Source organism: Crotalus tigris, unplaced genomic scaffold, assembly GCF_016545835.1.
Source record: "Crotalus tigris isolate CLP2741 ecotype Arizona unplaced genomic scaffold, ASM1654583v1 scf7180000018432.44079421565:4894166, whole genome shotgun sequence".
NCBI lineage: Eukaryota > Metazoa > Chordata > Lepidosauria > Squamata > Viperidae > Crotalus > Crotalus tigris.
This window is the reverse complement of record NW_024096999.1, coordinates 3,879,769-3,894,641: the sequence shown is the minus strand read 5'-3', so window position 1 is coordinate 3,894,641 and position 14,873 is coordinate 3,879,769. Positions and strand designations below refer to the sequence as shown.

At 42.6% G+C, this 14,873-nt stretch overlaps 1 protein-coding gene across 4 annotated transcripts in view; it reads left to right on the top strand.

Moving 5' to 3' along the window:
- PHKB (phosphorylase kinase regulatory subunit beta) overlaps nt 1-13,976 on the top strand; it is a 104,064-nt gene extending 90,088 nt beyond the window's left edge. For all 4 annotated transcript variants that reach the window (XM_039352446.1, XM_039352447.1, XM_039352448.1 and 1 more), the window contains 5 exons: nt 3,002-3,136; nt 9,139-9,268; nt 9,545-9,652; nt 11,405-11,545; nt 13,217-13,976. In XM_039352446.1, the coding sequence (XP_039208380.1) occupies nt 3,002-3,136; nt 9,139-9,268; nt 9,545-9,652; nt 11,405-11,545; nt 13,217-13,354 (652 nt within the window). In that variant the 3' untranslated portion in view covers nt 13,355-13,976. The remainder of the gene's footprint in view (nt 1-3,001; nt 3,137-9,138; nt 9,269-9,544; nt 9,653-11,404; nt 11,546-13,216) is intronic.
- Nucleotides 13,977-14,873: the final 897 nt, after the last annotated feature.

Genomic DNA, 14,873 nt, shown 5'->3' with positions numbered 1-14,873 from the left:
AGTGACGTCAAAATTGGATAGTATTTCCACTTGCCTACAGTTAAGGAAAAAGTACGTATAGTCAAGGCCATGGTTTTCCCAGTTGCAATGTATGGCTGTGAAAGTTGGACCATAAGAAAGGCTGAGCGCCAAAGAATGGAGGCCTTTGAACTATGGTGCTGGAGAAGACTCCTGCGAGTCCCCTGGACTGCAAGGCAATCAAACCGGTCAGTCCTAGAGGAGATCAACCCCGACTGCTCTTTAGAAGGCCAGATCCTGAAGTTGGAACTCAAGTACTTTGGCCACCTAAGGAGAAGGAAGGACTCACTGGAGAAGAGCCTGATGCTGGGAAAGATGGAGGGCAAGAGAAGAAGGGGACGACAGAGAATGAGATGGCTGGATGGAGTCCCTGAAGCAGTAGGCGTGAACTTAAATGGACTCCAGAAGATGGTAGAGGACAGGAAGGCCTGGAGGAATGTTGTCCATGGGGTCGCAGTGGGTCAGACACGACTTCACAACTAACAACAACAATAGTTAAGGAAGTAACCGTGCCATGCAATATATAGGCAGTCCTCGACCTACGACCACAACTGAGTCCAAAATTTTCCATTACTAAGCAGGACAGTTGTTAAATGAGTTTTGCCCCATCTTATGACCTTTCTTGACCTAGTTGTCAAGTGAATCACCACAGTTAAGTTAGCAACACGGTTGTTAAGTGAATCTGGCTTCCCCCATTGACTTTGCTTGTCAGAAGGTCACAAAAGCGGATCGCCTGTGAGCCCCCGGACACTGCAACCGTCACGGGTACATGACAGTTGCCAAGTGTCCGGATTTTCATCATGCGGTCATAGGGGTGCTGCAACGATCGCGAGTTTGGAAAACGGTCATCCGTCATTTTCTTCAGTGTGCTGTAACTTCAAGTGGTCACTAAATGAATGGTCGTAAGTTGAGGACTACCGGTTGACATTGTTTAGTACAGCGGTTCTCAACCTATGGGTCGCGACCCCATTTGGGGTCGATCGACCATTTTCCAGGGGTCGCCAAAGGTGGCGATCCGCCATTTTTCGCAGCGCCATGCACGCGCGCCGCGCATGGGGGAGGTACCGTGCATGCGTGTCCGCATGGGGGTGGCGCCGCGTATGCGTGCCGCGCATGGGGCGCCGCCCGTGCACGCGCGTCGCGCGTGGGGGGGTTGTGCATGCGCGCCGCGCACAGGGGCACCGCCGCACACGCGCATCACGCATGGGCCCCCGCCCCCATGCGCGCGGCGCCACGCATGCGCAGGACGTTTGTGTGACGGGGGTCGCCGTCACACAAACGTTGAGAAGCATTGGTTTAGTATATGGTGGTGGGTAATTTGTTAGCAAGATCCTAATCGCTCTTTGGCTGGTATTGTGTTCCTGTTAAGAAATTCTTGGCTTCGGGAAACACAAACACTGGTGGGCAGGTTACCCCAGACCAAGTTATTTGAAATATCTAAACCAGGGGTTCCCAACCCCTTGGTCCGTGGACTGGAACTGGGCCATGGCATGCCAGCAACTGGTCCGCACAAACAAGCAAAGCCCCATCCGTGGGATGCCGGCAGCACACAAAACCACGCTCCCTCTGGTCCGTGGAAAAATGTCTCTCTACGGAACCGGTCCCTGGTGCCCAAAAGTGATCTAAACTACTACTAGTTGACGTTGCCTTGGCTCCAGCATAGCTATTGTGTAACTTTAGTTGTCTATCTGGAGAAATAGACTTATTTCATATCAACTGAATTTCGTTCCTTGAATAAGCAGAAGGAAAGCCAACCATATGCTTTCTCTAAATAAATAAATATCCAAATCAGCCAATCCGGGCTGATCCTCTAAAGCGGAGTAGGATCAAGCCTGATTAGTAGTTAAGTGGAAGATTTCATTAGGACATCCCAAGATCTTGGTTAGGTTGGCCTTTTTCTTCCTAGCTTCTTTCATAGTAAGATGACATTCCTTGGGGGAAATTAACTCATGTCACCCTTTAAGCATACTGCATTGTCTTTATCCACGCATGACTTCATTTAACACTTATTATATATGCTGCTTCCGTTCTAAATAGCCTTTTTTTATATATCTGTAGAAGCATATTGGATTGATCATACTTGGTATTTTTAGGAAGGCTGCAGCCAAACAGCATCTGAAGCCTTGATGGCGCAGTGGTCAATGTGCAGTATTGCAGGCTAGGCCTGCCCACAGCCTGGAGTTTGATCCTGATGGGGCTCAAGGTTGACTCAGCTTCCATCCTTCTGAAGTCGGTCAAATGAGGATTGTTGGGGGCAAGAGGCTGACTCTGTAAACCGCTTAGAGAGGGCTGTAAAGCACTATGGAGCACTATATAAGCCTAAATGCTATTGCTAAAGAGCCATGTTGGCACAGTGAGAATGCAGTTTGCAGGCCAACTCTGCCCACTGCCAGGGGTTTGATCCCACTGCCAGGGGTTTGACCAGCTCATGGTTGACTCAGCCTTCCATCCTTCCAAGGTCGGTAAAATGGGGACCCAGATTGCTGGGGGCAAGAGGGTGACTCTGTAAACCACTTAGAGAGGGCTGTAAAGCACTGTGAAGCAGTAGATAAGTCTAAGTTCTATTGTTATTGCTATCTAAGCCATGGTGGCGCAGTGGTTAGAATGCAGTATTGCCAGCTAACTCTGCCGACTGCCAGCAGTTCGATTCTCACCAGGTCAGGGATGACTCAACCTTCCATCCTTCCAAGGTCAGTCAAATGAGGACCCAGATTGTTGGGGGCTAGATGCTGACTCTGTAAACCACTTAGAGAGGGCTGTAAAGCACTGTGAAGCGGTATATAAGTCTCAAGTGCTATTGCTACTGCTATTAAGCAACTCAAATGTTCAGTGCTATCGCAGTAGTAAACAGAAAAGTTGATAAGATGGTCGTGATTTGGACACTGAGGCCCTTCGTGTTTTAACACCTTTGCCTTTGGTTTATTGGCAGGGATGAGGGCAACTTCCCGTTCCTAAATAATCCCCCGATGTTTTCATTTGTCAGATGGATTGTGCACGCTATGAAATATGAACTGCAGATCCGTGCGGGGGAGATGCCCCCTGCGGATTTATACCAGATGTCACCCAGCGAAGTGAAGCAGCTTCTGTTGGATATCCTTCATCCACAGCAGCAAGGGAGGTAAGCCCCTCTTTTTCTAGCGTACGTCTGTTGGTGGCCTCCACGCTGATGGATTGCACAAACAGCACGTCTCTCTGGCTCGCTGTTTTCCTTCTTGCACGCTCCTTCTCTTTTCCTCCCAGCTTTTTTTTTTTTTAAAGGTTTTTATTTTCCATTTAAACTCAAGTACTTTGGCCACCTAATGAGAAGGAAGGACTCACTGGAAAAGGGCCTAATGCTGGGAAAGATTGAGGGCAAGAGAAGAAGGGGACGACAGAGAATGAGATGGCTGGATGGAGTCACTGAAGCTGTAGGTGTGAACTTAAATGGACTCCAGAAGATGGTAGAGGACAGGAAGACCTGGAGGAACATTGTCCATGGGGTCGCGATAGGTCGGACACGACTTCACAATTAACAACAAAAATTTTCCATTTATTGATACAAAATACAATTAAATTCCTAACCATTGGTACCGCCTGCCCATTCCCCCCAGTCTGCGTCCACCCTCTCTAATCCTTCCCCACTTCCCTCCTCTTTCTCTCCTCCCCTCCTACTCTCTTCCCCTCCCCTTCTCCTCTAACCATCCTACTTCCTCCCTACTCCTTCCTCCCCTCTCATCCCTCTCACACACATGAACGCAGCATAGGGGAAATGCCCAAGCGTTTACCATGTCTATATTTGAACCAATTGATTTTAAAGCTTCAAAAAAGCAGAAGGAAGCACAGTTGAGCATTTTTTCCCCCATTCTTCGTCCATACAAAGGTGTTTGGTTTAGCATTTTGTAAAACTTCAGTTAGCAACTCCATCACCTGTATTAGGATGTTGCTTGCCTACTTTTGGGAGCCTAAGTTAAGGCCAGGTCTTTCAAAAATGCCGTTCTGCCAAGGCAGGATTTATCTTTCGATTGCTGAGGTCTGTTATCGCTAAATCTCTTCTACTCTTTCTTCCCAGTGTATGCTAAGCACTGCCCCGCTGCTTCTGGAATCATTATTAGCTTATCTGTTCTGTTTATGCACCAAAAACAAACTCATTGGAAACTGAGAACAATACTGGCGCTGTTACTGCTAGGTTTCCAGTTTTTAGTTTTATTAGTTCCTGGTTTTACCCAACACCTCTTAATTTTAATGTTTCGAATGTCTTTATATTCTTGTTTTTATTGCGTTGTGTGATGATGATGACGTTACCCATTTAATCGTGTCCGATTTTTGGCGATCCTTGGTCTCTCCACATCTTCCGATCTTGCACGGCTTCTTTGAGTTTTTTCTCTGCCTCTGGCTGGTGTCAGGTTTGAGGGTGTTCAGCCACCGTGTTCTTTGGAGGCCTGGTTTCCTTTTAACTCTAACTCTTCCCAACACTATTGCTTTCTCTAGTGAATTCCCCCGTACGACATGGCCATTGCGTTGTAAGCCAACCAGAATCACTTTGGATAGTGAGATGGACAGCATATAAATGTAAAAAAGATGCTGAGACTCTAGAAAGAGTGCAGAGAAGAGCAACAAAGATGATCAGGGGACTGGAGGCTAAAACATAGAAGGAACGGTTGCTGGAATTGGATATGTCTAGTTTAATGAAGAGAAGGATAAGGGGTGACATGATAGCAGTCTTCCAATATCTCAGGGGCTGCCCCAAAGAAGAGGGAGTCAAGCTATTCTCCAAAGCGCCTGAAGGCAGGACAAGAAGCAATGGATGGAAACTAATCAAGGAGAGAAGCAACCTGGAACTAAGGAGAAATTTCCTGACAGTTAGAACAATTAATCAGTGGAACAACCTACCTCCAGAAGCAGTGAATGCTCCAACAATGGAAGTTTCTAAGAAGAGACTGGACAGCCATTTGTCTGAAATGGTGTAGGGTTTCTTGCCTGAGCAGAACTAGATGACCTCCAAGTCCCTTCCAACTTTTTTTTAAAATAATATTATTATTATTATTATTATTATTATTATTATTATTATTATTATTATTATTATTATTATTATTATTATTATTATTATGGATCATCGCACAGTCAGCCAGATGTTCAGACTGGATTTGGCATTTTGTCTACTTATCGAGTCCTTACCCAGGACCTGGGATAGGCAGATGTAGATGTTTGATGGTATTACAGGTATTGTCGCAGGATGGAAGCAGTTCCTAGTAAGGCTGCCTTTTGCAATTGACTAATAGTGAATTTGTCAATGCCAATGGCGTTCAAGTGGTGCTCCAGTTGTTTTGGGATTGCACCCAAGGCGCCTATTGCTATTGGTACTACCCTTGCTTGCTTTTGCCACAGTCTTTCTATTTCTATTTGTATGTCTTTGTATTTTGTTATCTTCTCCAGTTCTTTCTCTACTACTACTACTATTATTATTATTATTATTATTATTATCATTATTTAAATAAGATGCAATTTTGCATAACTGGCGTAGAAGAAGGAGAAAAAGAAAGGCTGTTCTCAGTTTGAGATTCCTCTGCTGAATTTAAGTATTCACTGAACTTGACTTGTCTTTGCTTGGAAAGGCTGTTGATCCGTTTTCAACAGGGGCTTTTCTTTCTTAAAAGCCCCTCGATTATGCAGAGGACCTCATTCAAGAGAGTGAATTGGAACCCATCCGAAAGGTGCGGTTGAGCTTTTGCAAAACTTAACTTCTTTCAATTGGGCTGCTTAAAAGTTGCTAACATTTTTGGCATCTATTGGGGGCTCAATTTCTGCTCCTTCTTCCTATAACATTGTCTGTTACAAATTTGACTCTGGCGGTTTGTAAAAAAAGTGATGCTTTTAAAATAACTGAACATTTGGCGTGTAAAATTCACTGCCAAGTACATTTATGTATATAAATGCAGGTCTAATATCGGCACCTGTTCTTCCTCCCCCGCATAAAGGGCACTGCTTAATTTTCTATTTGCAACCAGTTTTGCTATTACTGATAAAATTGCATGTTTTTTTTTTTTTTTCCCCCTGCTGAGAAGGGTGAGAAACTGGTAAATGTCACACTTCTTTTTTTTTCTTAGTCACTTTCAGTCCTTTGCTACTTGGGAAGATGGAATTCTTGAAGAAAACAGTCCAAGCTCTTATTTACTGTATCCTAAAGCTTGCATTTCTTTCTTCCAGCTTAGCACCCAAAGATTCTGTTGCATGTATCAAAACACAGCGTGCATGACAGCTACTGCCTTTTTTAAAAATATATATATACAATGTCATAGGACCCTATTTTTATGACAGCTTTTTCTCACATCATCTCTTTGGGGTCCGAACCTATAATATAACTCAGTTTACAATAAGTTCATTTAAAAATGAATAAACACATTTTCATTCTTTGCTGTTTTTAAGCCCTTCGAAGTACATTTAGTGGTTCCCGTTTTGACCGTAGGACTTCTAGCCGTGGTTAATACAAGACCCAGCATTGAGGGATCTCTGTCCTTTCATTATTTCTTGTCTCTTCTTGCCGTTATTTCATGCAATATTGTACTTATAGGGTTAGGCACAAATAATATTCTAGCCTTATGCTATGATTCTGAAGTGCATATCAGACAGAGCAAGCAAACTGAAAGTGCCGGTAACCCTGGGGAGGAAAGAGACAAATAATCCAAACTAGATTTTGTTATTTCTGTGAATGTTATTATTTCTAGCCCAATCCCTCCCCCTGCTCATACATGAGTACAATGTACAATGTACAAAGTATATGAGTACAATGAAGAATAACAGAATAACAAAGTTGAAAAGGACCTCTGAGGTCTTTTAGTCCAACCCCTGCTCAAGCAGGAGACCATATACCATTCCAGACAAGTGACTGTCCAGTCTTTTCTTAAAAACCTCCAGTGATGGAGCACCCGCAACTTCTGAAGGCGCTTTGGAGAATAGGTTGACTCCCTCTTCTCTGATAGACCCCCCAAGTACTGGAAGACAGCTATCATGTCCTTCTTTTCTGAACTTTTACAGAATACAGAATACAGAATGGGACCTTGGAGGTCTCTAGTCCAACCTAATGCTCATGCAGGAGACCCTATACCGTTTCAGATAAACGGTTGCCCAATATCTTCTTTAAAACCTCCAGTGATGGAGCTAAAGAAGGTTCTTGGATGAGAAGCAAGACATCGTCAAAGAAAAAACAAGACAGTCCAGTTGCCTGTGAAAAAGCATCTTTGGGACTCCAGTGTTGGAGCACCCACAATTTCTGGAGGCAAGTCGTTCCCCTGATTAATTGTTCTCACTGTCAGGAAATTTCTCCTTAGTTCTAGGTTGGAACTCTCCTTGATTAGCTTCCATCCATTGCTTCTTGTCCTGCCTTCAGGTGCTTTGGAGAATAGGTTGACCCCCTCTTTATAACCAATAAAGGTTATTGGCTATGTTCCGTGCTTCTTTTATCAACAGAAAGAGCAGATCTGAAGCCTTCTTAGATAAGCAGAATGTAAAGACACTGAATCATCCTCTATATAGTAAGCTCATTCGTATTTGTATCAGATCCTGCATTGCTGCAGTAAAGGCCCTCTTACAATTTATACTGCTTTAGTAAGCACTATGTCATTTCAGAGGGTGTATAAGTTATAACTTGTGTGCTTCGGGACTTTTCTGCCTTCTTTTAGTGAAAAGGCTTGTTGTCACTGTAGTTGTGCATGCTAATAAAAGATGCTTTGTTGCCTCTATTTGCAAATACTCTGGCTCCTTAATTTGAGTACCTCAGGTTTTAACGTGACATCATTTACATCCATTTATATCAGGTCCTTAATGAAAAATTTGGATGATTTAAAATGATGCCTATTCTGTACTTTGCTCAAATTCTGCCATTTTGTGCAAAAGACATAAATCCCCACATTTTTATATCCTCTGCTTCAGTGGGATTCTTGAAGAACATATATATCTTCCCCCCCCCCCGCCGCCCCCATCCCAATTGCTATTTTAAAATGAGTTTTCTTCGTACATGTTCGCTAAACAGAACTTGTGACAGTAATTTCCTAAATAAATTATTCTTCTAATGCTGCAAGGGCAATGGGAACTAAGATTAAGTGCAGTTAAAAGCTGTGCTTTAATTTTCCTGGCTTGACAAGGGTGTGAAAATAGAAAAAGCTAAGATAACTTTCAACTATTCAAAGCTTTGAATTCATTCATCTTATTAACTTTCAGCTGTGACCCAAGGAAGATCAGTTTTGTTCCACTGCCTTTGTTCTCCTAGGTAAAGCAGTTTAATGGATCAAAAATCTTTATACCCTTCAGTAAATATTATGTCTGCTAAAACTGAGCATTTTATATTAATTTTGGAGGGTATTTTTACACATATTTACATCCCTAATAGCTCAGGAAGCTTTCAACAGCAGCAGGACGCCATTAAAACAAATCTTTAGAGGTTATTAAAACCACACAATGTAAAAGAACTGGAATGTTGTAACATCTAAAACAATAAATAAAGTCTGGGTTAGATAAATAAGTCTTGATGTCTTCTTGAACTGTAATATTAAGCTAGACTTCTAAAAAATTAAAATAAGTACAGATAGTCCTTGACTTAAAATAGTTTATTTAATGACCATTGGACGTTACAATGACGCTGAAAAAAGGAGCTTGCCGTCGTTTTTCACAGTTATGGTCTTTGCAGCATCCCCGTGGTCACATGATCAAAATTCAGACGCTTGGCAACTGGTTCGTATTTATTACGGTTGCAGCATCCCAAGGTCATGTGATCCCTTTTTGCAACCTTCTGACAAGCAAACTCAATGGGGGAAGCCAGATTCACTTAACAACTGAGTTGCTAATTTATCAACTGCAATGATTCACTGCAAGAAGTCACTTAACAAATGTCTCACTTAACCCCAGAAGTGTTGGGTGCAATTGTGGTCATAAGTTGAGGACTATTTACCAAATATTTACCTCAAACATTTACCTCAAATATCATTTTTTTACCTCAAATGCACCATTCTGTACAAAGTTTGGCATCCCAGAGATTCATTTCCACTTTCTCACTTATTTTTTTTTTTTTAAACCTGGCTTAATGACTCATGCCTACATTATTTCAATTTAGAAACTTAAAATGTGAGGGTTTTTTTCTTCTCCCCATAGATGCTGGCTGAACAGGCGTCAGATTGACGGCTCCTTGAACCGAACACCAAGTGGGTTCTATGACAGGGTCTGGCAAATTTTGGAGAGGACTCCCAATGGGCTAATAGTAGCTGGGAATTACTTGCCTCAGGTAAACCAACATCTACGGGATTGAGACCATGTTTTCCTTTGAAACATGGTTTCCAGGAGTTGTAATTTCACTTTCTTGCTAACCGTGCTTGAGGGAGTTATTTTAAGGGTAGGCTGGTTGGCCAATCTGCCTCAGTGAGGGAGCTGAATTTGTGGCATGCAGTTGTCAGAATTGGGTGCAAAGCCTAACCAGCAATAAAAGTCTATTAACTTTGATCTTGCCTAGTGCCACTCATGAAATTCACTTAAGATTCTTCATCTTCCTTCCTTCTCGCAGCAACCAACTTTGTCTGACATGACCATGTACGAAATGAACTTTTCTCTTCTGGTCGAGGACATGTTGAGAAGTATTGACCAACCAGAATACAGGCAAATCATTGTGGAGGTTAGTATCATATGATGATAAATATTAATTAAATGCTTTGTCTGTTGTTTTTTTTAAAAAAAGAACATGTAACTACTTGAGCAGTAAACAAATTTCAAGCACATGTAAACTTTCTCAGCTCTCTATAGATAGAGATCTATAGATAGAGATTCCACCAACATCTTTGCTAGGAAAAATATTAGCAGGTCTCTCAAAGCCAACATAAATACTCAAGACAATCTCTCTGTTTTTGTTAATCATCCTTAAGACCATCTTTGCTCCTGATCCATGCAGTTTACAGTTTGGAAATCCCTTCCTTTGGGATATTTTTTTCCCCCAACTTCCAGTTTAGGCTTGAGAAACATTGTTTGTGCCGAAGTCACCCAGCTAGTTTCATGTCTAAGGAAAAACCAGAACTCATGTCGTGTAGTTTCTTCATTTTATAGAAGTACACGTGAAGTATTAATACCACTTTACAATGCCTAGGTAAGGCCATACTTGGAATACTGCATCCAGTTTTGGTCACCACGATGTAAAAAAGATGTTGAGACTCTATAAAGAGTCCAGAGAAGAACAACAAAGATGATTAGGGGACTGGAGGATAAAACATATAAGGAACAGCTGCTGGAATTGGGTATGTCTAGTTTAATGAAGAGAAGGATGAGGGGGCACAGGATAGCAGTGTTCCAATATCTCAGGGGCTACCACAAGGAAGAGGGAGTCAAGCTATTCTCCAAAGCACCTGAGGGCAGGACAAGAAGCAATGGATGGAAACTAATTAAGGAGAGAAGCAATCTAAAACTAAGGAGAAACTTCCTGACAGTGAGAATAATTAACCAATGGAACAACCTGCCTCCAGAAGCGGTGAATGCTCCAACACTGGAAGTTTTTAAGAAGAGACTGGACAGCCATTTGTCCGAAATGGTGTAGGGTTTCCTGCCTGAGCAGGGGGTTGGACTCGATGACCTCCAAGGTCCCTTCCAACATTATCATCATCATCATCATCATCATCATCATTATCCATTTAAATTAGGAGAATTAAGAGACAACAGAAGATGTAACCATGGAAAGAGAGAAGCCAATATGTTAACTCTGTTGCCAGATTATTCCAACGAATAATAGCTCTATCATTCTGTCATAAGTACCTATGTTGGTTTCCATTTCAACTTAAGTTTACAGACACTGGATGATAGATAGATAGATAGAGCCACATCCCGAAAGGTGTTTTTTCAAAAGGCAGCGTGACCTTGGATGGCTGGAAATCTCCATAGATGACAGAGCTACAGCATATTCTTAGAACTATCCACGATATCATATATTTATAATTGTCCGATCTGCAGTGCACCAGTGTCAGGAGAGGAATCCATCTGCATGAACCATTGTTCACAAGTCACCGATTCGCGGGGCTGAGATTCCTGAACAGAACGTTTGAACGAGCCTTCATGTGAGGGAGTTTTTTCATATGATCCTTTTTAGTTCAAAGACTAAAGAAAGCGGTGGTTGAACCTGAACAAGACGTAAAACAGCTCCCTTTGTTTTGCGCCGCACATGGGCCCCTTGCATTCTTCCAAGGACATTTTCACGTTACATTTTGTGAAGGTTGTATTTACCGCAGCCAGCCCTAGGATCTAAAATGTTTACCATCTGAATGGGCCAGCAAAACATAGGAGCTAGAAGTAGTATACGTTTTCTCAGTTTGCATTTCTTAATTTTTTCTTCTTCTCTCTCTCTCTCTTCTCTCCATACCCCTCCCGCCCCCACATCCCATTCCAGTTGTTGATGGTTGTTTCTGTGATTCTGGAAAGGAACCCCGAATTAGAGTTTCAGGATAAAGTGGACTTGGACAAACTGGTGAAAGAATCGTTTAATCAGTTCCAGAAAGATCAGAATCAATTCAAAGGCATTGAAAAACAAGTCAGTATAATCCTTATCCCCGAGTTCACGCTTTCCATTATCTCTTACCGGTTTATCTTTCTGGGTTGACCTAAACAAAAATGTTGCTTTGATTTTTTTTTTTTTTAAAAAAAAGTCAGTATTGTGAAGCCTTCTCTTCTAGAGAACAGAAAAAAATAGCTAAAATTCCAAACGCCGTCACTTATCTACCTGATTACTCAGGTAATTTCATGGGAATTTGATTTTTCTCTCTCTCTCACTGTACAAGGAGCTCAGATGTTAAAGAATGACAGGCCCTTATTGGGAAGATCAGGGAAGAAACATGTTGTTCCTTGTTCTCAATTCCAGATCTCTGCGTCGCTCCCGATCACTGAATTGTTCTCCCTGTTCCTTTTTTGAAGAGGGCTTGGCAGAGTTCATCCAGAGAGCAACTTTTGGCCTTTTTATGTCACAACAAAGAAAAAAAAAGGGGGGGGGGCAAGCATTGCCAAATTGCCAAAGAGGTCCCGGGTTTAAGAATCTCAGATTGACACTACCACTCAGCCCGACGTCATCCCAAACCTTCCAAAGAACAATTTTGTGTTGCCACAAAAATCCCCCTTCCAATTATTCAAAGCCATCTAAGATAACCAGTATCTCAGTTGCAAAAGTCCTCGCTGTACAGTTTCTCATAAATATATCCCACTGTGTGATAGCTACCAAATTGCACACAGCTCAAAGTCAGGTCATCCCGGTGTTGTCTTGCCGCAGAGCTGTATCCTAAAATGACGGGAGCTCTTTCATACTCCTTTGTGCAAAATGGAGCTGTGTCTGAGTGAGCTCTGTGTACACTGGAGGAAAAAGCTCTGATGGGGCTGTGTAGTCCAGGGATCTATGTTTAAAACATGTAACCCAAAGTTTCTTGACGTTGGCATTAGATCACACGAGCACCTACTGTCTTGCAAAACTGTTTTTTTCCCCCATTCTTCATTCCCACTTTTCGCCTTTCCTGATGCTGTTTCTTTGCCTTGCTTGTCGTCAGCTTCTACCTCTGCTTGCCTGCTCTTTCCTTCCTCCCTGCAAGTCTTTCCTCTCCTCCTCTCCAGCTTAGGAAAGCTCTGCCTTACCATCAGTACTCCAGAAAGCCAAGGGTGGTTCAGCCCGCCCAGGGGGAGGGGGTGTTGTCATTCTAGCAGGTGCAGCCACAATGGCATTTGCCCTTGTGATGGGACAATTGCTCTGCACCAAACACAAATTGCACTTGACAAGCTCTCCCCAACACCAGCGACAGCATGACTCACTGGTGGCCTAGAGGATGATGAATTGCTGCCTTGCCAGCATAAAGCTGCTCTTTACAGCAACATAAAATCTCTGACTCATTGTGTTTGGGACCATCATTTCCCCTGAATTCATCACAGATCTTTCCAGAAATGCCTACAGGTATTTTTGCTTCTGTTTCTGTTCTATGTCGGTTGCTCTCGTGACACACCTTTCTTCCTGAGTTTCTCAGGGCATCCCGTATTTTCCCCCTGCCTCTCCCATCCTCTTTGGTCAAAATCTAAAATATATATATATATATTTTCATATTTGAGATGGAAAACGTGGCAGGCTTGCCTTGTCCTGTTGATCACCCCTCCATCTGTGTGTTTCTCCTCCTTACTACTTTAGCCTGAAATTATCCCACCACCTTATGACTCTTGTCTGTTTGTGCAGGATGACATGACTTCCTTTTACAACACACCTCCGCTGGGGAAAAGAGGAACGTGCAGCTATTTGACAAAAGCTGTGATGGATTTATTGCTGGAAGGCGAAGTGAAGCCTACCGCCGAAGACCCTTGTTCCATCAGCTAAAGCAGTTGGAGCAGAAGCTGGTGGAACCAGGTGGCTGCCTGTGGGTTTTTAACCTCTTGGCATTTGATTTCTCTTAATTTCTCGTCACTGTGTGGACACTGTGAAACAGTCATTATAAGGAGCTCCATTGCTTAGAGCCACAATCTGTCCAGTTGGTTTCATGTAATGAAAAAGAAACATATTTAATTAAGAGATATATTCCCTGCACAATGCCTAGGTGACAGTCAGTCTTACCCACCTCACCATCATGGCTACTTAATGGCTGAGCAAATTCCCGATATTCTCCATATGTATGCTGCTTGAGAATGACAGATATTTAGAAGCGTTAACTCAGCTTGCGTTTACAGTTTAAGCCTCGCTTAAGGTGAATTACAGCTTTATATTTATTCATCCCCAATCATGAATTAATGTAGTCTTAAGCAGCTTCCTCTTTTATTTGTCCTGGTATTTAGTTATTGACAGCCTTCCTTATGAAAAGTGAATATGGTAAAGACATCAGTTTAAACAATAAGTGATCCCCGTCGGTGAAGCTGGACTCTGGACCCTGACTAAATAACGCTATTTTTGGAGTTGAGGACACCAGTGAAGCTTAAAAATGAAATAAAAACTCTGCACTAAAGACTCTTTCGAATTTGCCTGTAATGGTTTCTCTGCGTTCTGAAGTTGAAAATCAGAAGCAAATGATCTGGCCTTCAACCCAGCTGACTTGTGGACTTCAACTCCCAGAATTCCTCAGCCAGGCACGCTGGCTGAGGAATTCTGGGAATTGGAAGTCCACAAGTCATAAAAAGACCACGTTTGAAGACCCCTGGAACAACACAATGGAGAATTTAGTTCCCTCCACATAAATAGATACAACACATTGCATAGAATAGCCCAAAGTACATATCCCAGTAGAGGATATGAGCATGGGCTCCAGCACAAGTCTAAAAACTTGGGAGACTTGGATTGGATCTTGCAACATTACCCTGGGACACATATCTTTGCCATTATTCATGCCACCTTTTGCACACAACCCAGATTCTGTACTTCTGAGGTGTGGGCCTTCCCTCAAAATTCCATGGATAGGCTAAGTAACCCAGCTGAAGAATTCTTGTCATTGCTGAGAGAAAGATTTCTTCTCATTGTGGCCTGAATAGCAAAACAACACACACACACACACACACACACACACACACACAAAACAACCAACCCCTCAGGAACGATGTGACTACCTCATCTGCAATTTCTGTGCACCAAACTTAATTATCCCCAAAGTAAATCTGTGAAGGAGGATTTTCAGCGAAAAAAGCTAGTTAAAGCGGGCTGTTGCTTTGCTGTTTTATGCATTAAAAGAGTGACACCTGCTCTCATCTCTGCTGCGAGGAAAAAAATTGTGAACCAGACCCACTCTTGATCAAATCCTCTGTGTATTTTCCGTCGGGAGCGAGCCGTGCACCTGACTTTGATCCCAAATATAAAGTTCAGGATTCATAAGGCAAAGGTAGGTAGGAAAGCACCTTTGGCTTTCTTTAATCTC